Source organism: Vulpes vulpes, chromosome 13 (genome assembly GCF_048418805.1).
Source record: "Vulpes vulpes isolate BD-2025 chromosome 13, VulVul3, whole genome shotgun sequence".
NCBI classification, from domain to species: domain Eukaryota; kingdom Metazoa; phylum Chordata; class Mammalia; order Carnivora; family Canidae; genus Vulpes; species Vulpes vulpes.
In genome coordinates, this window is record NC_132792.1 from 37,960,232 (window position 1) to 37,978,705 (window position 18,474).

At 42.0% G+C, this 18,474-nt stretch overlaps 1 protein-coding gene across 11 annotated transcripts in view; it reads right to left on the reverse strand.

The window, feature by feature from the left end:
* Positions 1-1,414: 1,414 nt before the first annotated feature.
* The window catches only part of CPQ (carboxypeptidase Q), a 398,486-nt gene continuing 381,426 nt past the window's right edge, over positions 1,415-18,474 (reverse strand). For 9 of the 11 annotated variants that reach the window (XR_011996567.1, XM_072734258.1, XM_072734256.1 and 6 more), the window contains one exon: positions 1,415-1,921. Coding sequence is in view for 7 of the 11 variants with exons in the window: in XM_072734258.1 (XP_072590359.1) it covers positions 1,627-1,921 (295 nt within the window). In the remaining 4 variants the exon portion in view is untranslated. The remainder of the gene's footprint in view (positions 1,922-18,474) is intronic. The other 2 variants (XM_072734267.1, XM_072734259.1) reach the window with 2 other exon arrangements.

The window sequence follows — 18,474 nt, forward strand, 5'->3', positions numbered from 1 at the left end:
CCACTCAGCACTTATTGAATAATACTAATTTCCCCTGCAGTCTTCAAATTTATCTTTAGTTCACCACGGTATTGAAGTATAATCCTTTGAGGCGCCAATTTTATTGGGGGTTCCCTAGTATCCTCAGTATGGCAGGATTTGGGATTTGTCTACAGACCCCTGAGCCTTGAAAGGGAGTGAAAATGGAAGGGAAGTTCACTATCTTCTGCAAATTTTCCCAAAGAGAAAATTGGTTTAATATTCTGTGTCTCCTTCTTGGTTCTTACCTTTACTTAGTGTTTTTTTGTTGTTTGTTTATCATTCTTTACCTTTTAACCAGTTAGCTCATATATTTAAGAAAGTATTTCTAAGATGGTATCCTGAATTTTTGGTTTTCAGTGTAAGGGTCAAAGTACCAGTTTGCTGTCTTGCCAGAAATGAAAGACCACTGTGTCCATCAATCCTTTTAATTATTGGCATTAATGAAACTACTACTTTGGCTTCTCCTTCTGGAAATTCAATTACATGTGTGTTAGATCCCTTGATATCCAATCACATGTATATCAGACCACGTACATATTAGATCACAACTCTTGGGAGCTCCATTCTAGTGCTTGTTTGCTCGTTGCTCACTATTTCTTCCCTTTGTGTTTTAGTTTGGGTAATTTTTATTGACCTCTTTTCAAGTTTGTTCATTCTTTCCTCAGCCTTGTTCGGTCTGCTAATGCACCCAACAAAGAAATGCTTCATCTCTGATATTATGCTTTTTATTTTAACATTGGCATTTGACTCGGTTTTACAGTCTTCATCTCTCTCCTCCAATTCTCCTTCTCTTCACACACATGGTCCTAGATCTTTAATGTATCAATTGCATTTATGTTAGGGTCCCTCGCTGGTAGTTCCAGTGTCTAGGTTATCTTCTGGTCTGGCTCTCTTATTTGCTTTAACCCTTGACAATACTTTTTTTTTTTTCTTTCTAAAAATCAAAAAAAGAATTTATACTAGGCACTGTGTGTGGAAGAAGAGTAGGTGTCATTCCCAGAATGGAAGAGGATCAATGGTTTTACTCTACTGGGCCCTATAAGTATTATTTAGCCTCGCTGGGTCTCAACCATGTCAACAGAAAAATGGAAATAAGCCCCAACTCCAAGAAATAGTGTGTGAGATATATAAGACATAAATGTAAAATACTATCATTTACCGGGTGATAGACCTTAGTACTTATGTTTAATAAGGCGACTAGATTATACACACTTGGTTTTTATATCCAAATGGTATCTTTTTCCTGCTAATTAAAAAAAAATATCACATTTCATTTTTAAAATTCTAATGAGAGAAAATGTGCAAATTAGAAAGCCAAATGCCCCCGCACATGTAATTAAGACCATACTATAATTGTGCATTCCTCTACTCCTTCAATAAATAACATAAAAAATTGGTGTCACTGCATTTGATTTAATGTTTATTAATACACACATAAAGCCCAGAGATCTTCCAGACATTTATCCAGTATTTAATTTCAAAGTAGAAGCCGTAAGTTTTTATGGATGGTATAAAGAAAGGTCCCCACGTGATCCCCACCATATTTTGATTCGATGTGGGGTTGGGGATCATTTCTTCCTGTAGAAACAGAGAATTTGGAAAGTATTAAGAAAGATGGTAACAGAAAGGATGAGAAAGTCCTGTGCTTTGGGAACGGACCAGGTCCAATGGGCCCATCAGTTGAAGTGGGAGCCAGCATTCCTGGCCGGAGGAGACCAAAGGGCTTGCTCGTCTTGCTAAGACCTGGGCAGCATTTCCTCCATGTCGGCGATGACGTAGGAGACCACAGCCCAAACGGCGGCGGCCACGTTCATCTGCTTCGGATCCATGGCGGTCATGGTGTCTCCATGGGAGTGATGGAAGGAGAAGTACCTGTAGAGGTCGTCGAGCAGGCTGGCTCCTGGGGAAACAGAGGAAACTCTCAGTGCTTGGGCCGAGGTGCTGAGCGGCTGACAGGAACCCCGGCCTCCCCCCGGCTTCCCCCCGGCCTCCCCCTGGCCTCCCCCTGCCCCAGCTCGCTGCTCCTGCTCCGCGGCTGCAGGGCCCGAAGTGTTACTTCCCCAGGCTCTCCGGCAGCAAGACGTTGCCAAGCGGCAGCACTCGTACTACCAGGATTTGGTGGCAGGCGGTGAGAGAGGCCAAGGAAGGCCTTTATGTCGCTGGCAAATGCCCGCGTGCTGCATGGCAGGTAGGCGAGCAGGCCGGAGCAGCACAGGCCGCACTGGAACCGGCAGGGTAGGAAGGCAGGAGCCTGGATTAGGACGCACGACAGCCCGCGGCCCAGGCCGGACACTGCCTACTTCTGGGCCACGCCACATTAAAGCAAATGGATCTCCCTTTGTTTAAGTAACAGATATGAATGTCCTATTTATTGACAAAATGACAATGTCTGCTTTTGTTCTCCGTAAGACTGCAAGTTGCGTACCTTCCTTGATGCAAAAGAAAGCCCGTACTCCCTTGCTCAAGCTTTTCTTCTCTCTCTCTCTTTTTTTAAAAGATTTACTTATTTATGACAGACACAGAGAGAGAGAGAGGCAGAGGGAGAAGCAGGCTCCATGCTGGGAGCCCGATGCGGGACTCGATCTCAGGACTCCAGGATCACGCCCTGGGCCAAAGGCAGGTGCCGAACCGCTGAGCTACCCAGGGATCCCCCAAGCTTTTCTTCTCAAATCATTCACACACTTCCCATGACATTTCCCAGTAACCTCTCAAGGCACCAGCAGGCATCTCTGCCCCACCTGAGAGCTTCCTTCTCTCTCTAGTGAAGCCTTCCTCTAGCTTCCACAAGGGCCCCGGCCCTGAGAGTCTTCACTGGCCCTCAGTCATCCTTCAGAACCCCCTGGGTCCAGTCTGCGGATTCCACCTGCACTTCTTTATCCTCTGGCCTTATTAACTCACGTACATGGTGTCTCCTTGTAAACTGCACATACACAAGATTGCAGAGAACATAAATGCATATCATGATGGGTGACAACATAAAAACTACGCATATGTCCACAATCCAATGTAAGAAAATATTACCGGTGCCTTTGAGGCCCATTTTATGAGTTCCCCCATCCCTTGTAGATCCTTTACTTTCTCCAGAAGTACACCCTTCCCCTTTTCTGCTTGTGTGTTAATCACTCCTTGCATTTTTTTAAAAAAATTATTTATTTACTTGAGAGAGACAGAGAGAGAGAGAGAGAGAGAGAGAGAGAGAGAGTGAGCACAAGCAGTGGGGAGGGACAGAAGGAGAGGGAGAAGGAGGCTCCTGCTGAGCAGGGAGCCTGATGTGGGGCTGGATCTCAGGACCTGGGATCATGACCTGAGCCAAAGGCAGGCACTTAACCCACTGAGGCATCTGGCACCCACTCCCTGCTTTAAAAAAAAAAAAAAGTTTTATTATATATTTATATGGCATTATACATAAATAAATAAATAAATAAATAAATAAATAAATAAATAAATAAAATATTTATTGTTTAACACTTTTGCCTCTGAAACCTATTCACTAGCTACAGTCCTGTGACTTGCTTTTTCCACTGAGTGTGTATGGCTGTAGTATTTTCATTTTTTTTTACTGCTGTACGTTATTTCGTTGCATTTATTTATCCATTTTCCTGATGATGGACATTCAGATTGTTTCCGGTTTTCTGTTATTATATGTTGCTCTCTGGCATCTAGATAAGGGAATGGAATTGCTATGCTATAGAGTATGTGTGTGTTAATTTTATCATGCAATTCCAAAACGTGACCCTTTTCCATGTGTACTTCCACTGTATTAGTCTTCCTCTTGTTTCACATCCTCTCTAGCACTTGGTATTGTCAAGGTGATATTTGCTACTCTCGTGGGTATGAAATATTACTTCATTGTGGTTTAAACTTTGATTTTTAAAATTATTAATGAGATTGACATGTTCTGATATATGTATTTTTTGGTCATTTATGTTTTCTCTTTTGTGAAATGCTTGTTCATGCCTTTTGCCCATTTTCTAATTGATTTGTCTTTCTTTATTGATTTGTAGGAATTTTTGAAATATTTTAGATACTAATCCTTTCTCAAAGTTTATATAAATCATTTCCCAGCTTTTGGCTCTTTTCACTCTATTTATCACATGCTTTGCTGAATAGATGCTCTTACTTTTAATGTAGTTTAAATTATTAATCTTTTCTTATGATTTTCACTTCTTAAAATTTTGTTTAAGAAGTTCTCCCCTACCCTAATATCATAAAAATATTCTCAGGTGTTCTATTTTAAAACTTTTTAAAAGTCTTGCCTTTCATTTTTAACTTCTTCATCCATTTAGAATCGAAATTGATTTTTGTATAGCATAGGCTTATATTTTTATTTTTTACATATCCCAGCAAATTTATTGACTGTTATACCCTCTTTCCCCGCTGATCTGCAGTATCAATTTTGCCACATATCAAATTTCCTTATGTATGTGGGTTTATTTTGGGGGCTTTATAATTCTATTCCAATGTACTGTGTATCCCTGTGGCAAGACAATAATGTCTTAATTACTACTGCTATTTCTTGGAATCTGACAGAGCAAATCCTCTCACTTTCTCTTCCTTCCCCTTCAGGAATGCCTTACTATTCTTTTCTTAAGAAATTTTTATTTATTTATTTGGAGAGACAGTGAGTGAGAGAGAGAACACAGGCAGAAAGGGGTAGAGGGAGAGGGAGAAGCAGACTCCCCGCTGAGCAGGGAGCCTGCACGGGGCTTGACCCCAGGACTCCGGGATCACGACTTGGGCCGAAGACAGATACTTAACCAACTGAGCCACTCAGGCGTCCCATGGAATATCTTCCTATCCATGTTTGCTCTTTCAGATAAAGTTTGGCACCATTTTAAAATTGTACAAAAAAAGTGCTTTTAGATTAAACAGAAATTCTGTTAATCTACATGTCTATTTGGGGAGAAGTCACATCTTTACATTAGGATATTGTGTTCTTATCCATGAAAATGGTGTGTTGGTATGTCTTTATTTATTGAAGTCTTCTATAGCATCTTTAAAGTTATGTAATACAGTTTCTTTTCTTTTTTTTTTTTTTTTTGTAATACAGTTTCTATACCTTTTGTTAGTTTTCTTTTCTCCAAGGCTTATACTTTTTGTTGCTAATTGTAAAGTATACATTTTAAAAAGCTGCATTTTTCTGTTTGTGGCTATCCATTTTCGCATCAAGGATACATCTGATTCATAAAAAGGCAGGTGTTCCTTCTTTTGTACACTCTGGAACAGTTTGTGTAAGATTAGAGTGATTCATTTCCTGGTTATTTTGTAGAACTCTGTACAAAACCATCTAAGTCTGATACTTTGCTTATGTTAAAATTTTTAACAAATGATTTGATTTCTATCCTGGTTATTGAGCTATTAGGGTTTTGTATTTCTTCATGAGTTAACTTTGGAAATTATAATTTTTTAGGAATGGGTGATTTTTGGCCAAATATTCAAAATAATCAGCATAAAGTTATCAGCAATATCCTGTTTTTATCTCTGTTTATGTCTGTATGTACAGGAATGCATTTTTTTATTTCTCCATATTAGTTATCAGTGTCTTCTCTCTCTTTCATTCATCAGTCTTCCCAGCACTTTATCAGTCGTATTATTAGTCTTTTGAACAAAAAAAAAGGACAATTTTTTTTAACATTCTCTACTATATACTGGTTTTTCTTCCATTGGTTTCTACTCATATTTATTGTTCCCCTCCTTCTGCCTTCTTTGGCTTTATTTGCCTTTCTTTTTCTAACATCTTGAGTTGAATGTTCAGTTTATTGCTTTGCATCCCTCTGTCTCCAGTGTAAGCAATAAGACCACAATCTCCTTCCTACTGCTGCGTCAGCTCTAACCACCAGTTCATGTCATGAACATCAGTAAGAAATATTCACCAATTTTTCTTTGACTCATGAGTTAGAATGTGTTTTTTTTAAATTTTTAAAAGAATGAGGGTGGGGTACCTGGGGGGCTCAGTAGTAGAGCATATGCCTTCAGCTCAGGGCGTGACCCTGGGGTCCTGGGATCAAATCCCGCATCGGGCTCCCCGCAGGGAGCCTGCTTCTCCCTCTGCCTGTGTCTCTGCTTCTCTCTGTGTCTCTCATGAACAAATAAATAAAATCTTTTAAAATAAAATAAAAGTATGGGGGTGGTTTCCTTAGTTTTTCATTACTGATTCCTAATTTAGCTTATAGAGAATGCAGGCTGTATGATACAGATTCTTTTCATTCTACTGAGAGAATCTTTTCAGATTCTTTTTATCCTACTGAAATTTTCACTGTGGCCTATTGTACTATCCATTTTTATAAATGTTCTTTTTCATGTGTGGAAAATAATGTGCTTTCTGTGTATTGTATATATGTGTGAGATCAAGCTTGTTTCTTCAAATCTTTTAACACCCAACTGATTTATTATCTGTTTGAGCTATCAATTTTGAGAGGGATCTGTGAAAATGTCCCTCTGTGATTTTGGATTTTTCTTCTTGTAGTTCCAGCAATTTCTTTGTTTATATATTTCAAACTTACACTATTGGGGCACACAAATTTAGAATTACAGCTTCCTGGTAAATTGAGCATCTTTATTAATGTGAAGTCATCCTCTTTATTTTTAGGAATGCTTTTTGTCTTGAAGTTAGCTTTTCCTAATATTTAATATAATCATACCTTCTTTCTTTACCCTAGTATGTCTTCTTCCATCATTTTACTTGCACTCTTCCTCGATCCTTATGTTTTTAGATGTTTCTCTTATGAAGACTTTTAAAGTTGAATTTTAAAAATCTAGTCTAACAGTCTGAATCTCAACTGGACAGTATAGTTTCTTTATGAAGATTGTGATTACTATTAAATTAGATTCATTTATACCATCCTAAGTTTTGCTTTCTATTTGTTAATTTTGTTTTCTAGGTTTAGCTTTTCCCTTTTTCTTTCTTGCCTTTCTCTGTGTTGATTCCCACCCCCCCATCATTCCTTCCCCCCAACCCCTACTAGTTTGGAGGCTATACATTTTATTTTAATTCAAACAGTAGAGACCTTAGAAATCATAGCTCATATGTGCCAAAGTTAATTAATATCTTACACTAGGGCCCCTCGGTCTCCAGATGCACACCGCTCATTAAAAACCATGGTCCAGGGAAATAGGAATTGGCAGATACCTTCACACAAATGCCATGCCCCAGAGTTTCCTTACTTCTATAGATTTCTTCCTTTATCATTTTTTACCTCTGAGCGATTCCCTTACTTTGCCTTATTAAGCCATGTATTATAGAAAGACAATTATTGTTTTATCCAATAGTTATTTTTGGAGGGAAGAATGTGTCTGCAAACTTCTGGTCTACCATGTTGGCAGAGTTCTCTTCACCCAGTCCTCTACTTGCTGCCCTGTGCACTGGACCCTGTCCTTGTTCCTGAGAACTTTGTGACCTCAGGATACTGTCTAGATTTTTTCTATCCTAACCCAAGTTTTTAAAACTTTGTGCCAAGGTTTTCCTTTATCTATCTCCCCAAACTCCTTGCTCTGAAGTAGAATTTGGATTTATCTCCATTCGTATTTCACACTGAATTCAGCTATGGTGCTATTAGACACAACACAAGCCAGTGAGGCAAAAAATAAGTATAAAAGGAAACTCAGCTCTCACCTCTAACAATTAATGACTCCAACCTCTGCCAGTAAATATCTGAAACAGGGTGTATCAAGCTGACAATGTCTATCAAACCTTTCAGCTGTGTTGAGGAGAGTCATTCCAATTCAATGATTTTTCTTACTAACTAGTAAAATGTGTTTTCTGTTAGTCCAGTGGCTCTGAGAAAGTGGGATCTCACATCATCCAGCCTGATAATGTAACTGTCAGTGGGTGGGCTAGAACAAAGGTCCACATATTCAGAAGGCTCGGGATGCCTGGGTGGCCCAGTGGTTGAGCATCTGCCTTTGGGTCCAGGAGTGATCCTGGAGTCCCAGAATCAAGTCCCACATTGGGCTCCCTGCATGGAGCCTGCTTCTCCCTCTGCCTGTGTCTCTGCCTCTCTCTCTCTCTCTCTCTCTCTCTCTCTCTCTGTGTGTCTCTCATGAATAAATAAATAAAATCTTTTCTTAAAAAAAAAAAAAGAATATTCAGAAGGCTCGATCCAATGCATTTGGACAAATACTTGAGTTCCTACAATATCCTAGGCAGTGGTCTAAGGACTGAGGCAGACAGAAAGATGAAAAAGACAAGCTTCTCTTCTCAGAAGAGACAGCTTTTGACAGAGTGTCCAAAAGCAATAATAACACAGAATATACTGAGTGCCGTAAGGAAAGGACAAAGCAATAGCAGATGGCTCATGTAGCTGAATGACCCTCTTTGGTCCCTAGACGAGGTCCCCTTGCTATGTGCACTCCATACTTCTCTTATAACCTGTACCATCTTTTGTTATAATTGCAGGTTTGACAACTGATTTCCCCACTATATCGTAAACTCTCTGAAGGTAAGGCCTCTGTTTTGTTCTCTGTCACAATGCCCATAACATAGAGCCAAACCGAAGATGAATGTGTATTTGTTGGGCAAATGAATGACATTAGTGAATTTTAGGAGTGAACTGGACCTTGAAGGTGCTGTGCCAGTCAGAACCCTTGTAGGAAATAAATGGGATGCTCCAAAAAGGCAACTTGGAGAATTTGACGAAAGGACTATTTACAAAGTGTGGTCAGAGTTAAATGAAGCCCATAAGAGATGCCGAAGCACCGTAGGGCTGGCAACAACGATAGTCATTACCACCCCTAGGCTTAGAAGGCAAAGAAATCAGCTCTGGATGCAGGAGAGGGTCACCAGAGGAGCTGTGGCTATCTGCAGAAGCCAGGGAATCAGTCAGTTTCCTGCTGGTGCCTCCTGTGTCTTGGAAGGCCTCCCCATGGCCAAACCCACTCATGAGCCAGAGGGAAAGGGGGGATTGTTAATGCAGCCCATAATAGACTTCAGGGCCACAATATAGGGTAGAGAAAGGTGGGGATTGATACAGAATGGTAAAAGAGAGTTTGAATATAAGTACTTAAGATGTCAACAGACAAGAGATGGGGCGCAGATATTCCAGATGAAAGACTGTGTGAGCATTCCAATTTGGGTGATAGGTGTGTGTGTGTGTTTGTGTGTGTGTGTGTGTGTGTGTAACTTAGGTTAATCATTGGCAGATAAATTATTGGCATCCAACTGTGGAAGGTTCTCAATATAAGTCTGAAAATAGACTGAATGTAGTACCATAAGTGGGGAGTGGGGAGCCCTTGGGAACCAACGGGCAGAAAGGTGGGGAGACTGGAGTTGCACCTTAGGGAGATGCCCCAGAGGATTGCAGAGGTGAAATCGTGTAAAAACCATGGTGGTGAAGAGAAGGCTGGGGAAGACGTATAGTCTGGGGTCAGGTGCAAAGACGGGGGCCTCTTGAGACTATCCTAGTCTGCAATTCTCTAGAAAGTATATGACTGAAGATAACCAGAAGTCCAGTGAAACGGCCAGAGGCCCATTTTCAAGCCAGAAGATTCTTGATGTCATTATCTCAGAGCACACGGAGGAGAGACGAAGCTGTTTACTTGGGTGGGAGCGAAAGCATTTTAACGGAAATCGTGATGTTTTAGAACGAGCTGAAGTTGGTGAGGACCATATGCTCCCTGGACTCCAGAGAGCATTAGGTAGAATGCAAATTCACGTACAAGTTAGGGACAAAGACTGAGAGTCACCGAGGGCAGATGGAAGGTGGGTTAGAGTCACGCACATGAAGAAGCAGGAAAGGGCATTTAATTCCAGCAGAGAGTATGGTTCCCTGGGGGCCCTTTCCCTTCAAGCCAGAGCTTCTTGACACCGCGTGATGGCCAACGGGAAAGGCTCCAAATTCCATATTGAAAAAATAGAAGCAAGATATACTCGTGTACCCCCTCTCCAGGCTTCTGAAATTCCCTTTCCGTCTCAGACCGAAAGACCTTGCCTGCCAGATGGGTGGGAACTTGGCTGCCTCCCCTTACAACTGGAGCATTACAGAAGGCATTTCCTCAGAGATCGTCCAAGTTCCCATGAACATCTTATGAAACTAAAACAACTCCAGAAAATCCGATATTACCAATGAGAATGCTGATAACCACAGGCGATAGGAGGTGGGCCCGCTGGCTGCCTTGCAGCGTTGTCTCTGCAAGTCCACGGAGACGTTTTATCCATGACAGCTACTAATCTGAAAGGCCAGCACTGAGGGAGAGGCTGCATTTCAATTTCCGAGAGCACCTGACATACTCGCATGGGTGGAGGGAATGTTAACTATCCCTGGGGATAAATTGCAGCCTCTTTTGACAGGTATATGAGCTCTGAACAGGGAAGCATCAAATGCTTTTTAGAAATATAAAGCTGGTAGGAAGGAGCCTGCTCTGAAGGCCAACATTCGCCCCCTGGAAATAAAATACAGCATTATTAGGGCAGCTCGCTGTCAGGAAATTATTTCTAAGGGAGGTTTGCAATCGAAGGATGTGAAGACGGCCTTGGATATATCAGCCGAGAGGTCGGACCCATGCAGGGAGATACAGCTGAGAACACGGGGGGGGGGGGGGGGGGGGGGTAGAGTCAGATGGGCCTGGGTTCAAATTCAAACTCTTCTGCTTAATAAGTCTTAATAAGTGCGTGGCTTTGGGTGAATCATATAGGGCTTCTCCGTCTTAGTTTTCTCATTCATGAAACGGGGCTTCTAAGGTCATGAACCTAAGTCATGAACCTTGATTTTCAAGGTTCTGGTGAAAATTAGTAGACACACAATTAATCCTTTATTATCGACGTTAGAGATCCATAGGGAAGACCCAACAGACACACAGCAGCTTGGTTGATTCAATGCAACCTGGAAAGACTTAAAATTCTAATTTCGTAAGTGAAAGTTCTGACAATGGTTCTTACGGATGAAATAGCTGGACTGAGACATCTACTCGACATGACCCCACCTTGACCTGGTTTGGATTATTTTTCCTTCTCCTCCTTCCCATCCTGTTCTCTCCTCTCCTCTCTGAATCTTTTCTACAAACATTCGCCTCAGAAAATATTTTCCAGCTGCGTGACTGGGTGAGGATGGTCCAATGAATATTGTAAGAAATACCCAACCTGCCCCCATACTGTTCACAGCAGATTCCAATCTTCACAGAAAGACCTCAGTAATGACTGTGGTCTGTGCAGGATATTGGAGCGAGATTGAATACCTGCTAATTCCTGAAAAGGTGGGGGGCAAATATACAAAGGTCCTCATAGCCCCCTCTTACTGTAGGTTGAGTCTCATTCACACGTAATCAGTGGATTTTCATGCACACGAATTAAGCAATTCATACAGTGAGAAGTTTTTGAAAGACATTTGAAAGCGTTGAACGTTTAAATTCAAGGCTGTTATTTCAGCACATACGCTGGCTGCCGCGATGTTGCATGAAAGATGCACTAACGGGCAGGCAGCTGTGGAAAATCCATTTTTTTTCCTTTATAAACAGATCTGGAACAGTCTGGGGTATGAATTTAATTGCAGTGGAATGAATCACAGACATTCCCCTGATCATAATTGTGGGGTTATACAAGAATGTTATGGTCTTAACTTCTTCCCGGCAAGAAAACGGTCCCCCTAGAATCTATAAAATCTAAAAATACATTTAAACTTTAATTAAAATTATTATTACGTTTAGCAACGTGAAAGACATTATTGCCAAAACAATTAGAGAATCAATTCATGGACTTTGCAGACATTTAATCTTCCTTTTCAAAAAGGGCAGCTTTATCCCTTCCTGCATTAAATCTCACTGAAAATTAGAGTGAGAAGCAGCTAATTAATAGCTTTCTAACCACTGTTTCTCCAGAAGAGAAAGCAACTTCTAAGCGGGAGGGGAAAAAAAGAAAACAAAACCCTAGTAAATGAAAGGAAAGGGCAAGAAGCAGAGGGAAGGGAAAGACATCCCCAATCAGAACCCTGCAAAAAGTCTTATAATTTTGGTTTCTAAACTCTTAATTTATCCAAGAATCACCCAGTCTGTGCTACAAAGGTGTAGCATGAGCCTGCGGCTCGCGTGTCTTTGTAAAGCTTGGAACGGCCACTGGGCCCCTCTGGCCCCACAGCTCGAGCCGGTGACCCCAGGCTCACAGGAACCACCTGTCGCAAGGCGGGGCGGCGACAGGTGGGCCCAGGGTCCCTGCCCCGGTCCCTGCTCCTGGTCCCCGCTGCCCGGCCACGTTCCTGCTGCAGTGGCGGGTCGCTGAGCAGTCGGCCTGGTTTTCTGTGCTCCCCCCGCTGACCCTACGGGGGATGACCATCTCTGCCACTCGCAGTGGGAGCAGGATAGCAGGCAGGAGGAACAGGATGCAAATCAGGCATCTCTGCTCCAGGGATCGACGTGCTCCCTGCAGGCCGGGTGCCCATGCTCACCTTCTCCCGGGGCCAAGCCCCCTGAACCACTGGCCTGGTCCCACATCGGTCCCCACACTGGTCCCCACACTGGTCCCCACCTCCTGACATGAGGCCACAAAGCCCAACAGGTGCCTGGGCCACGAGGCGGGCCACGACCTGGGTCACGCTCCTTGACGGGGAGCCCGGGACTGTCCGTCGGGGGGAGCTGAGCCCACCCGGCATTGAGTCCCCGCTCTCTCTGGGCCATGCTCTCAGGGGCCTGCCAGTCCTCCCGAGGGGCCCAGACCCCTCCACCTCAAACTCCTCCCCGTGACCCCTCATAATCCCCCTCTTTACCAGCTAAACGTATATCATTCTCATAACGGTTTTATTATCGGCCGCCTGTCCTTCCCGTTGGACGAGAAGCTCCACGAGGGCAAGAACTTTGTCCTTTGGTACCACTTCCCGACGCCTGGCACGTAGGAGAAGCTCAACGAATATCTGCTGACTCCCGAAATGGAGAAATGAAAGAATTCTTAAATATCCAGTTGGACAAAAGCAGAGATGGACACGGGCTGGCTTCCCCCTCCCGCTCGACAGCAGTCCTGGTAAGCGAAGCCTGCGGCGTGGGGGGTGCTGGTCCCTGAAGCCGTGGCCCGGCCCACCCAAGCCGAGACCCAGGTGCTCGGGGTGGATCACACAGCATGCTCTTACGCCTGTCACCAGGGTCCTAGGACTAGCTGCTGCTTGAAAACCGGGCCCGAAGGGGGCAGCACATCTTTTCAATGTGACTCAGGAGCTAGGTCCACCCGAAGATTCTCTAGGAGAACGTTTTTAGGTTGACTCACTTGCTTACTATTGATCAAAGGTTGCAGACTTCGTGAATTTGTATTTTAACTCATCGATTTCTACCTAGGAGAGATGGAAACGATCTCTGTCCCAAAGAACAGATAATCCCATTTAGATCTTTCATCCATTTTGAGTTTATCTTTGTGTCTGGTGCAAGAGAGTGGTCTAGTTTCATTCTTCTGCATGTGGATGTCCAATGTTCCCAGCACCATTTATTGAAGACACTGTCTTTCTTCCAGTGGATAGTCTTTTCCTTTATCGAATATTAGTTGACCATAAAGTTCAGGGTCCACTTCTGGGTTCTCTATTCTGTTCCATTGATCTATGTGTCTGTTTTTGTGCCAGGACCACACTGTCCTATACCTGCCCTACGACCCAGCAATTGCACTGCTGAGGATTTACCCCAAAGATACAGATGCAATGAAACGCCAAGACACCTGCACCCCGATGTTTCTAGCAGCAATGTCCACAATAGCCAAACTGTGGAAGGAGCCTCAGTGTCCATCGAAAGATCATGGATAAAGAAGATGTGGTCTATGTATACAATGGAATATTACTCAGCCATTAGAAACGACAAATACCCACCATTTGCTTCAAAGTGGATGGAACTGGAGGGTATTATGCTGAGTGAAATAAGCCAATTGGAGAAGGACAAACATATGGTCTCATTCATTTGGGGAATATAAATAATAGTGAAAGGGAATAGAGCAGAAGGGAGAAGAAAAGGGTACGAAATATCAGAAAGGGAGACAGAACATGAAGACTCCTAACTCTGGGAAACAAACTAGGGGTGGTGGAAGGGGAGGAGGGCAGGGGGTGGGGGTGACTGGGTGGCGGGCACTGAGGGGGGCACTTGATGGGATGAGCACTGGGTGTTATTCTGTATGTTGGCAAATTGAACACCAATAAAAAATAAATTTATTATTAAAAAAAAAGAACAGATAATCCCAAAGGTCACAGTTTATTGGTCTCTAAGGCATTAACCAGTTTTTTTTTTTATCTAATCTGGCCATCTTACCCTAATATCTCTTTATTAATTTGCACAAATTAGTTTCTCAAATGCTCTTTAAATTGATATTGATATCTTACTGGCTTACTTATTAATTGAATAAAATTCTTTGACATGTGTTTGTATTATATATATAATAAAATATATATATAAATATATAATATATATAAATATTATATATTTGCATATAAATCATGATTTACCTTTTAGAAAATTATAACCAATACCAGTCATCTACAAACCCTAAAGGAACGGTTGCATTCTCACTCCTCGAAGTTAAGTTTCTCACAAGTTATTGTCTATAATTTTACCCATGAGCGCCCTAAGAAGCAAAAGCACCGAGCAGACTGGTCGCCAGCATACGAGCTGGCCTTCGTCTTCTCCCTGTGTGGTAGTGGATGGTCTCTGGGTATGAGGCGATTAGGAGGAGAATGAGTATGAATTTTATACACGCACACACTGTGTGTGTAACATTGGGCTTGTCCTTAACATCTCCCGACCCCTTAATATCCTTATTTCTCTCTTGAACTGCCTTCCACCTTCCACATGAGAGTCATGATTTTACCTTTGTAGAAAATTACAATTTAATACCATCTACTTACAAACCCTAAACCAACAGTCACATGCATATGCGATAAGGTCCTTACCTTTGAGTTTAGGATTTATGTGTGTGCAGGTGTATTGATAGCTTCCCACACAGCTGTAAAGAGACACTCAAACCACTCTGTCCCCGTGCTTTTGTAACACAAAACAACACTGATACTTCTTTAAGGGGGATAATTTTGAATCTTACTCATTTTTATATGTTGGTCCTAATTTATTGTCCTCCCTTTGTCCATACAGAACTTACGGTCCCATCTTCTTTCATGTCCTGATGTTAGTAAAATTCCCACCTATTTGAGCCAACGTGACTCCTTGTAAATGCTTTTTTTTTTTTTTTGCAGTTCTCCCCACACTTGGGGAATGATGCTCACTAAGAAAACATCAGTAAAAATTGTTTCTGTCAGAGCACATGGACAGAACATTCCATGTATGCGGGTTTTTGACCTGGAAAGACTCTAAAGATCGTTTTTAGTGTGGTATTTACAACGCAAGCCTTAAAGTTATCATGGTTTTTCCTATGATTGTGCTCAAATGAACAGATTTTGGTTTCTGGCTGCTGATGCAAAAACGTTACAAAGCCACTGTGCAGAAGGCAGGCATTAGGATATAAAGCTTTGTTTCTGCTTGCCACCTCCCATCCCCTCGGCGAGCAGAGACAAAGGAACGAGATGATTGGAGGTGTGACGTGGACGTGCTGTTCTAGACTTACTTCCCATACTGAATATTGATAACTCTGCAAGGAATGCCTGGGTGACATGGGAGAGCTGGAGTCCAACTTTGTCACCTACTATTAAATATAGTTTTCAAAAAATATTATTTATTTATTTATTTATTTATTTATTTATTTACTAGAGAGAGAGAGAGGGAGAGGGCGAGAGAGACAGGCAGAGGGAGAAGCAGGCTGCATGCAGAGAACCTGATGCAGGACTCTCTCCCGGGCCTCCAGGATTACACCTTGGGCTGAAGGTGGCGCTAAACCGCTGAGCCACCCGGGCTGCCCTGTCACCTACTATTAAATGATTAAGGTATTGAAGGACAACTGGTTAACAGGAATATGTCTGTTCATGAATGACGTCACAAGGGAGACTATGAACCTCTAACCAGTGATTCTCACTTCCACCTGGCCAGGCTAAGGATTTATAAATCCAAGCACTTAACCACATAGTTTATAGGGAAAAAGAAATCATGGCTCTTGTAAGAGGAAGTCTTGGTTTCTTTATGATCATTAAAAAAGGTAAAAAAAAAAAAAAAAGTTGTAAGCAAAGAGAAAGGAGGTATTTCATCCATTCAAAGGACCTTTGATTAAACTATGCTACAACCAAAAAGGCTGGCTTGCTGTGGAATCGAATGTTTTCTATGAGAAAAGAAAAGAAGCAACAGGTATTTCTCTACAAGGAAGTCCACCTGAGGACTTCGGTCACTATTTGGAATTGGAATCAGTCTTAAAAACCTGCAAATGCCTTTCTAGTTACACTGTGGATCTCCATTATCCCCCCCAAAAAGTAGGACAGGCTAAAATTGTACCTGTTAAGGTAGCTGGTACAAATTTCACAGCTGATTAAGCCATACTAGGTTTCAAAGAAATGAGGCTATTGGAGAGGGTAGACTTAATCATTTTAGGTCATGTCAAGGTGGGCAGCCAAGGCCTCCACAAAATTCCTCTGGGGGTCATTGTCAGAAGCACAATTATGGGCTGGATGGACCAAGAGTCTGTACCGAGATGGGCTTTTTCTTCAATTCTAGATAATATAGTGTAAAGGTCACAAGAAGCTGCACCATGAAAAATAGGAAATAAACATATAAGGTTTTACTACCAAAAGCAATCCCATCTGAAAAGAGGCTATATTAAAAATATAATAAAATTTAAGTATTCATGAGTAGCGTGTGTCATGTCCAGAAACCATAGAGATGGTGTATGTGAATGTGTTAGTCTAGAGGTAGCTGATGCCAATGAAGAAAATTGATCTAGGAGCGAGAGCCTCTGGATTTCTTTCTATTCACCATAATTCATTTAGTGTCAGCATAAATTTATTCAAAATAAGTGTGTCCACGATTTTGTGCAAGCCAGTTGGCTACAAAAAGATGACCAACTACTTGGTTAATGCTACAAAATATTAGTGAAGTTCCCTCCACCTCAGCTTCCAAGGAAAAAATGAGAATAGACACATGGTGAATGACTCTTGCCTCAAGCCATCATCCTTGAAAATGGAACAAAATTAGATATTGACAGTGGTGAAAATTTTGGTGACTATTGGCTCAGTTATTGAGTTTTCATTTTATTTATGCAAATAACCTTTTTCTTTCTTGGCCAGCTGAGAGATTCCTAGTTGGCAGTTAACTGCAGCCCCTTCAGTTGACTATCTGCGAAAAGAATGAAATTTTTTTTTTTACACAAAACCTCCTAAAATATAGCTTTCTAAAAATTATTATTCAGTGAAGGAAAAAATAAGCTAAACATGAAAAGCTTTGTGAATTCCAAAACAAAAGAAGCGAATGTTTAAGAAGGAGCCTGGAAATGTGTTTCTGCTTGGGTTTCCCCTCCCGGCTTTAATGCTTTTAATGTAAACACTATTCACTTAAAAGGAAACATCAATTCAAGGAATATCCATTAAATATGCCAACACTCATGAAAAGACCCTGGCCCAAGACAATCCACTTACAGGGAATCTACAAGGCTGAGGTGCAAACTTTACATATAAATGTAGCCAAGTTTCCAATGCTTTTATGGTTGACCCCTCATTAATGTAATTTTTAGGACAATCCTCATAATGAAGAAATAGTGATTATTTTCAGTAGCCACCCAAAATATAATTACAGTCCATTTGGTTAAATGCTTCCATGGTGAAATAAACTGCAATTTACACATTTCTGTGTTTTTTTTTTTTTTTTTTTTTTAAGCTGAGGGTGACAAAGGAAGCTAATGCTACTCTGTGGGGTAACATGTCATTAGCTGTTCCATCATTTATGCTCAAACTCTAGAATTACTGGGTAAGGGAAACGGTGCTTGAGATTTGCTGCTATAGACCTTGAAATAGTTTCCAGCACAAAATGTATTTATTTATTTATTTTTTTTTAGCACAAAATGTATAAATAACACCAGGAGGCCTACTGTTCCATCTCCTGAGTTGTCTTTCTTAAAGCCTTTAGAATTCTCGATAAAGGAGAAAAGTAGACTGTCCTCCACTAACTAATTAAACTGGTAAGAAGACCTCATTATGAAGGATATGGAACCTGAAGCATGGATTATTTCTTATTCAATTTCATACAGAATAGACACAATTGTCTGGTTATTGTGAGTAGGTTAAAGGGCTCCCCCGATGATCACGGCGACATCCGCAGGGTTCTGAGCTTGCTCTCCTGCTGCGCAGTGGGGCGGCCACCAGGGATCCTGCCAAACGTGACTCGACGTGAGGCTATGGAAAGGAGGATTGTAGTGTCTGCTGAGCTCCTGCTAGCACCGGGTGCCTTGCTCAGGCCGGGGCGAACGCTGGCGGCCACCACATGACTTCAGTGCGTCTGCTCTCGTGGGTTTCATGGAGGTTTGAGTCCAGCAGAGGATACCTGGGGGAACGAGGTCGGCCTCGATTACGCCTGGAACCGCCTGGGGTTCCACAGGCGGAGCTTAGAGAAGCAGAGGCCTGGTTGTCCCCCGGTTCCTGG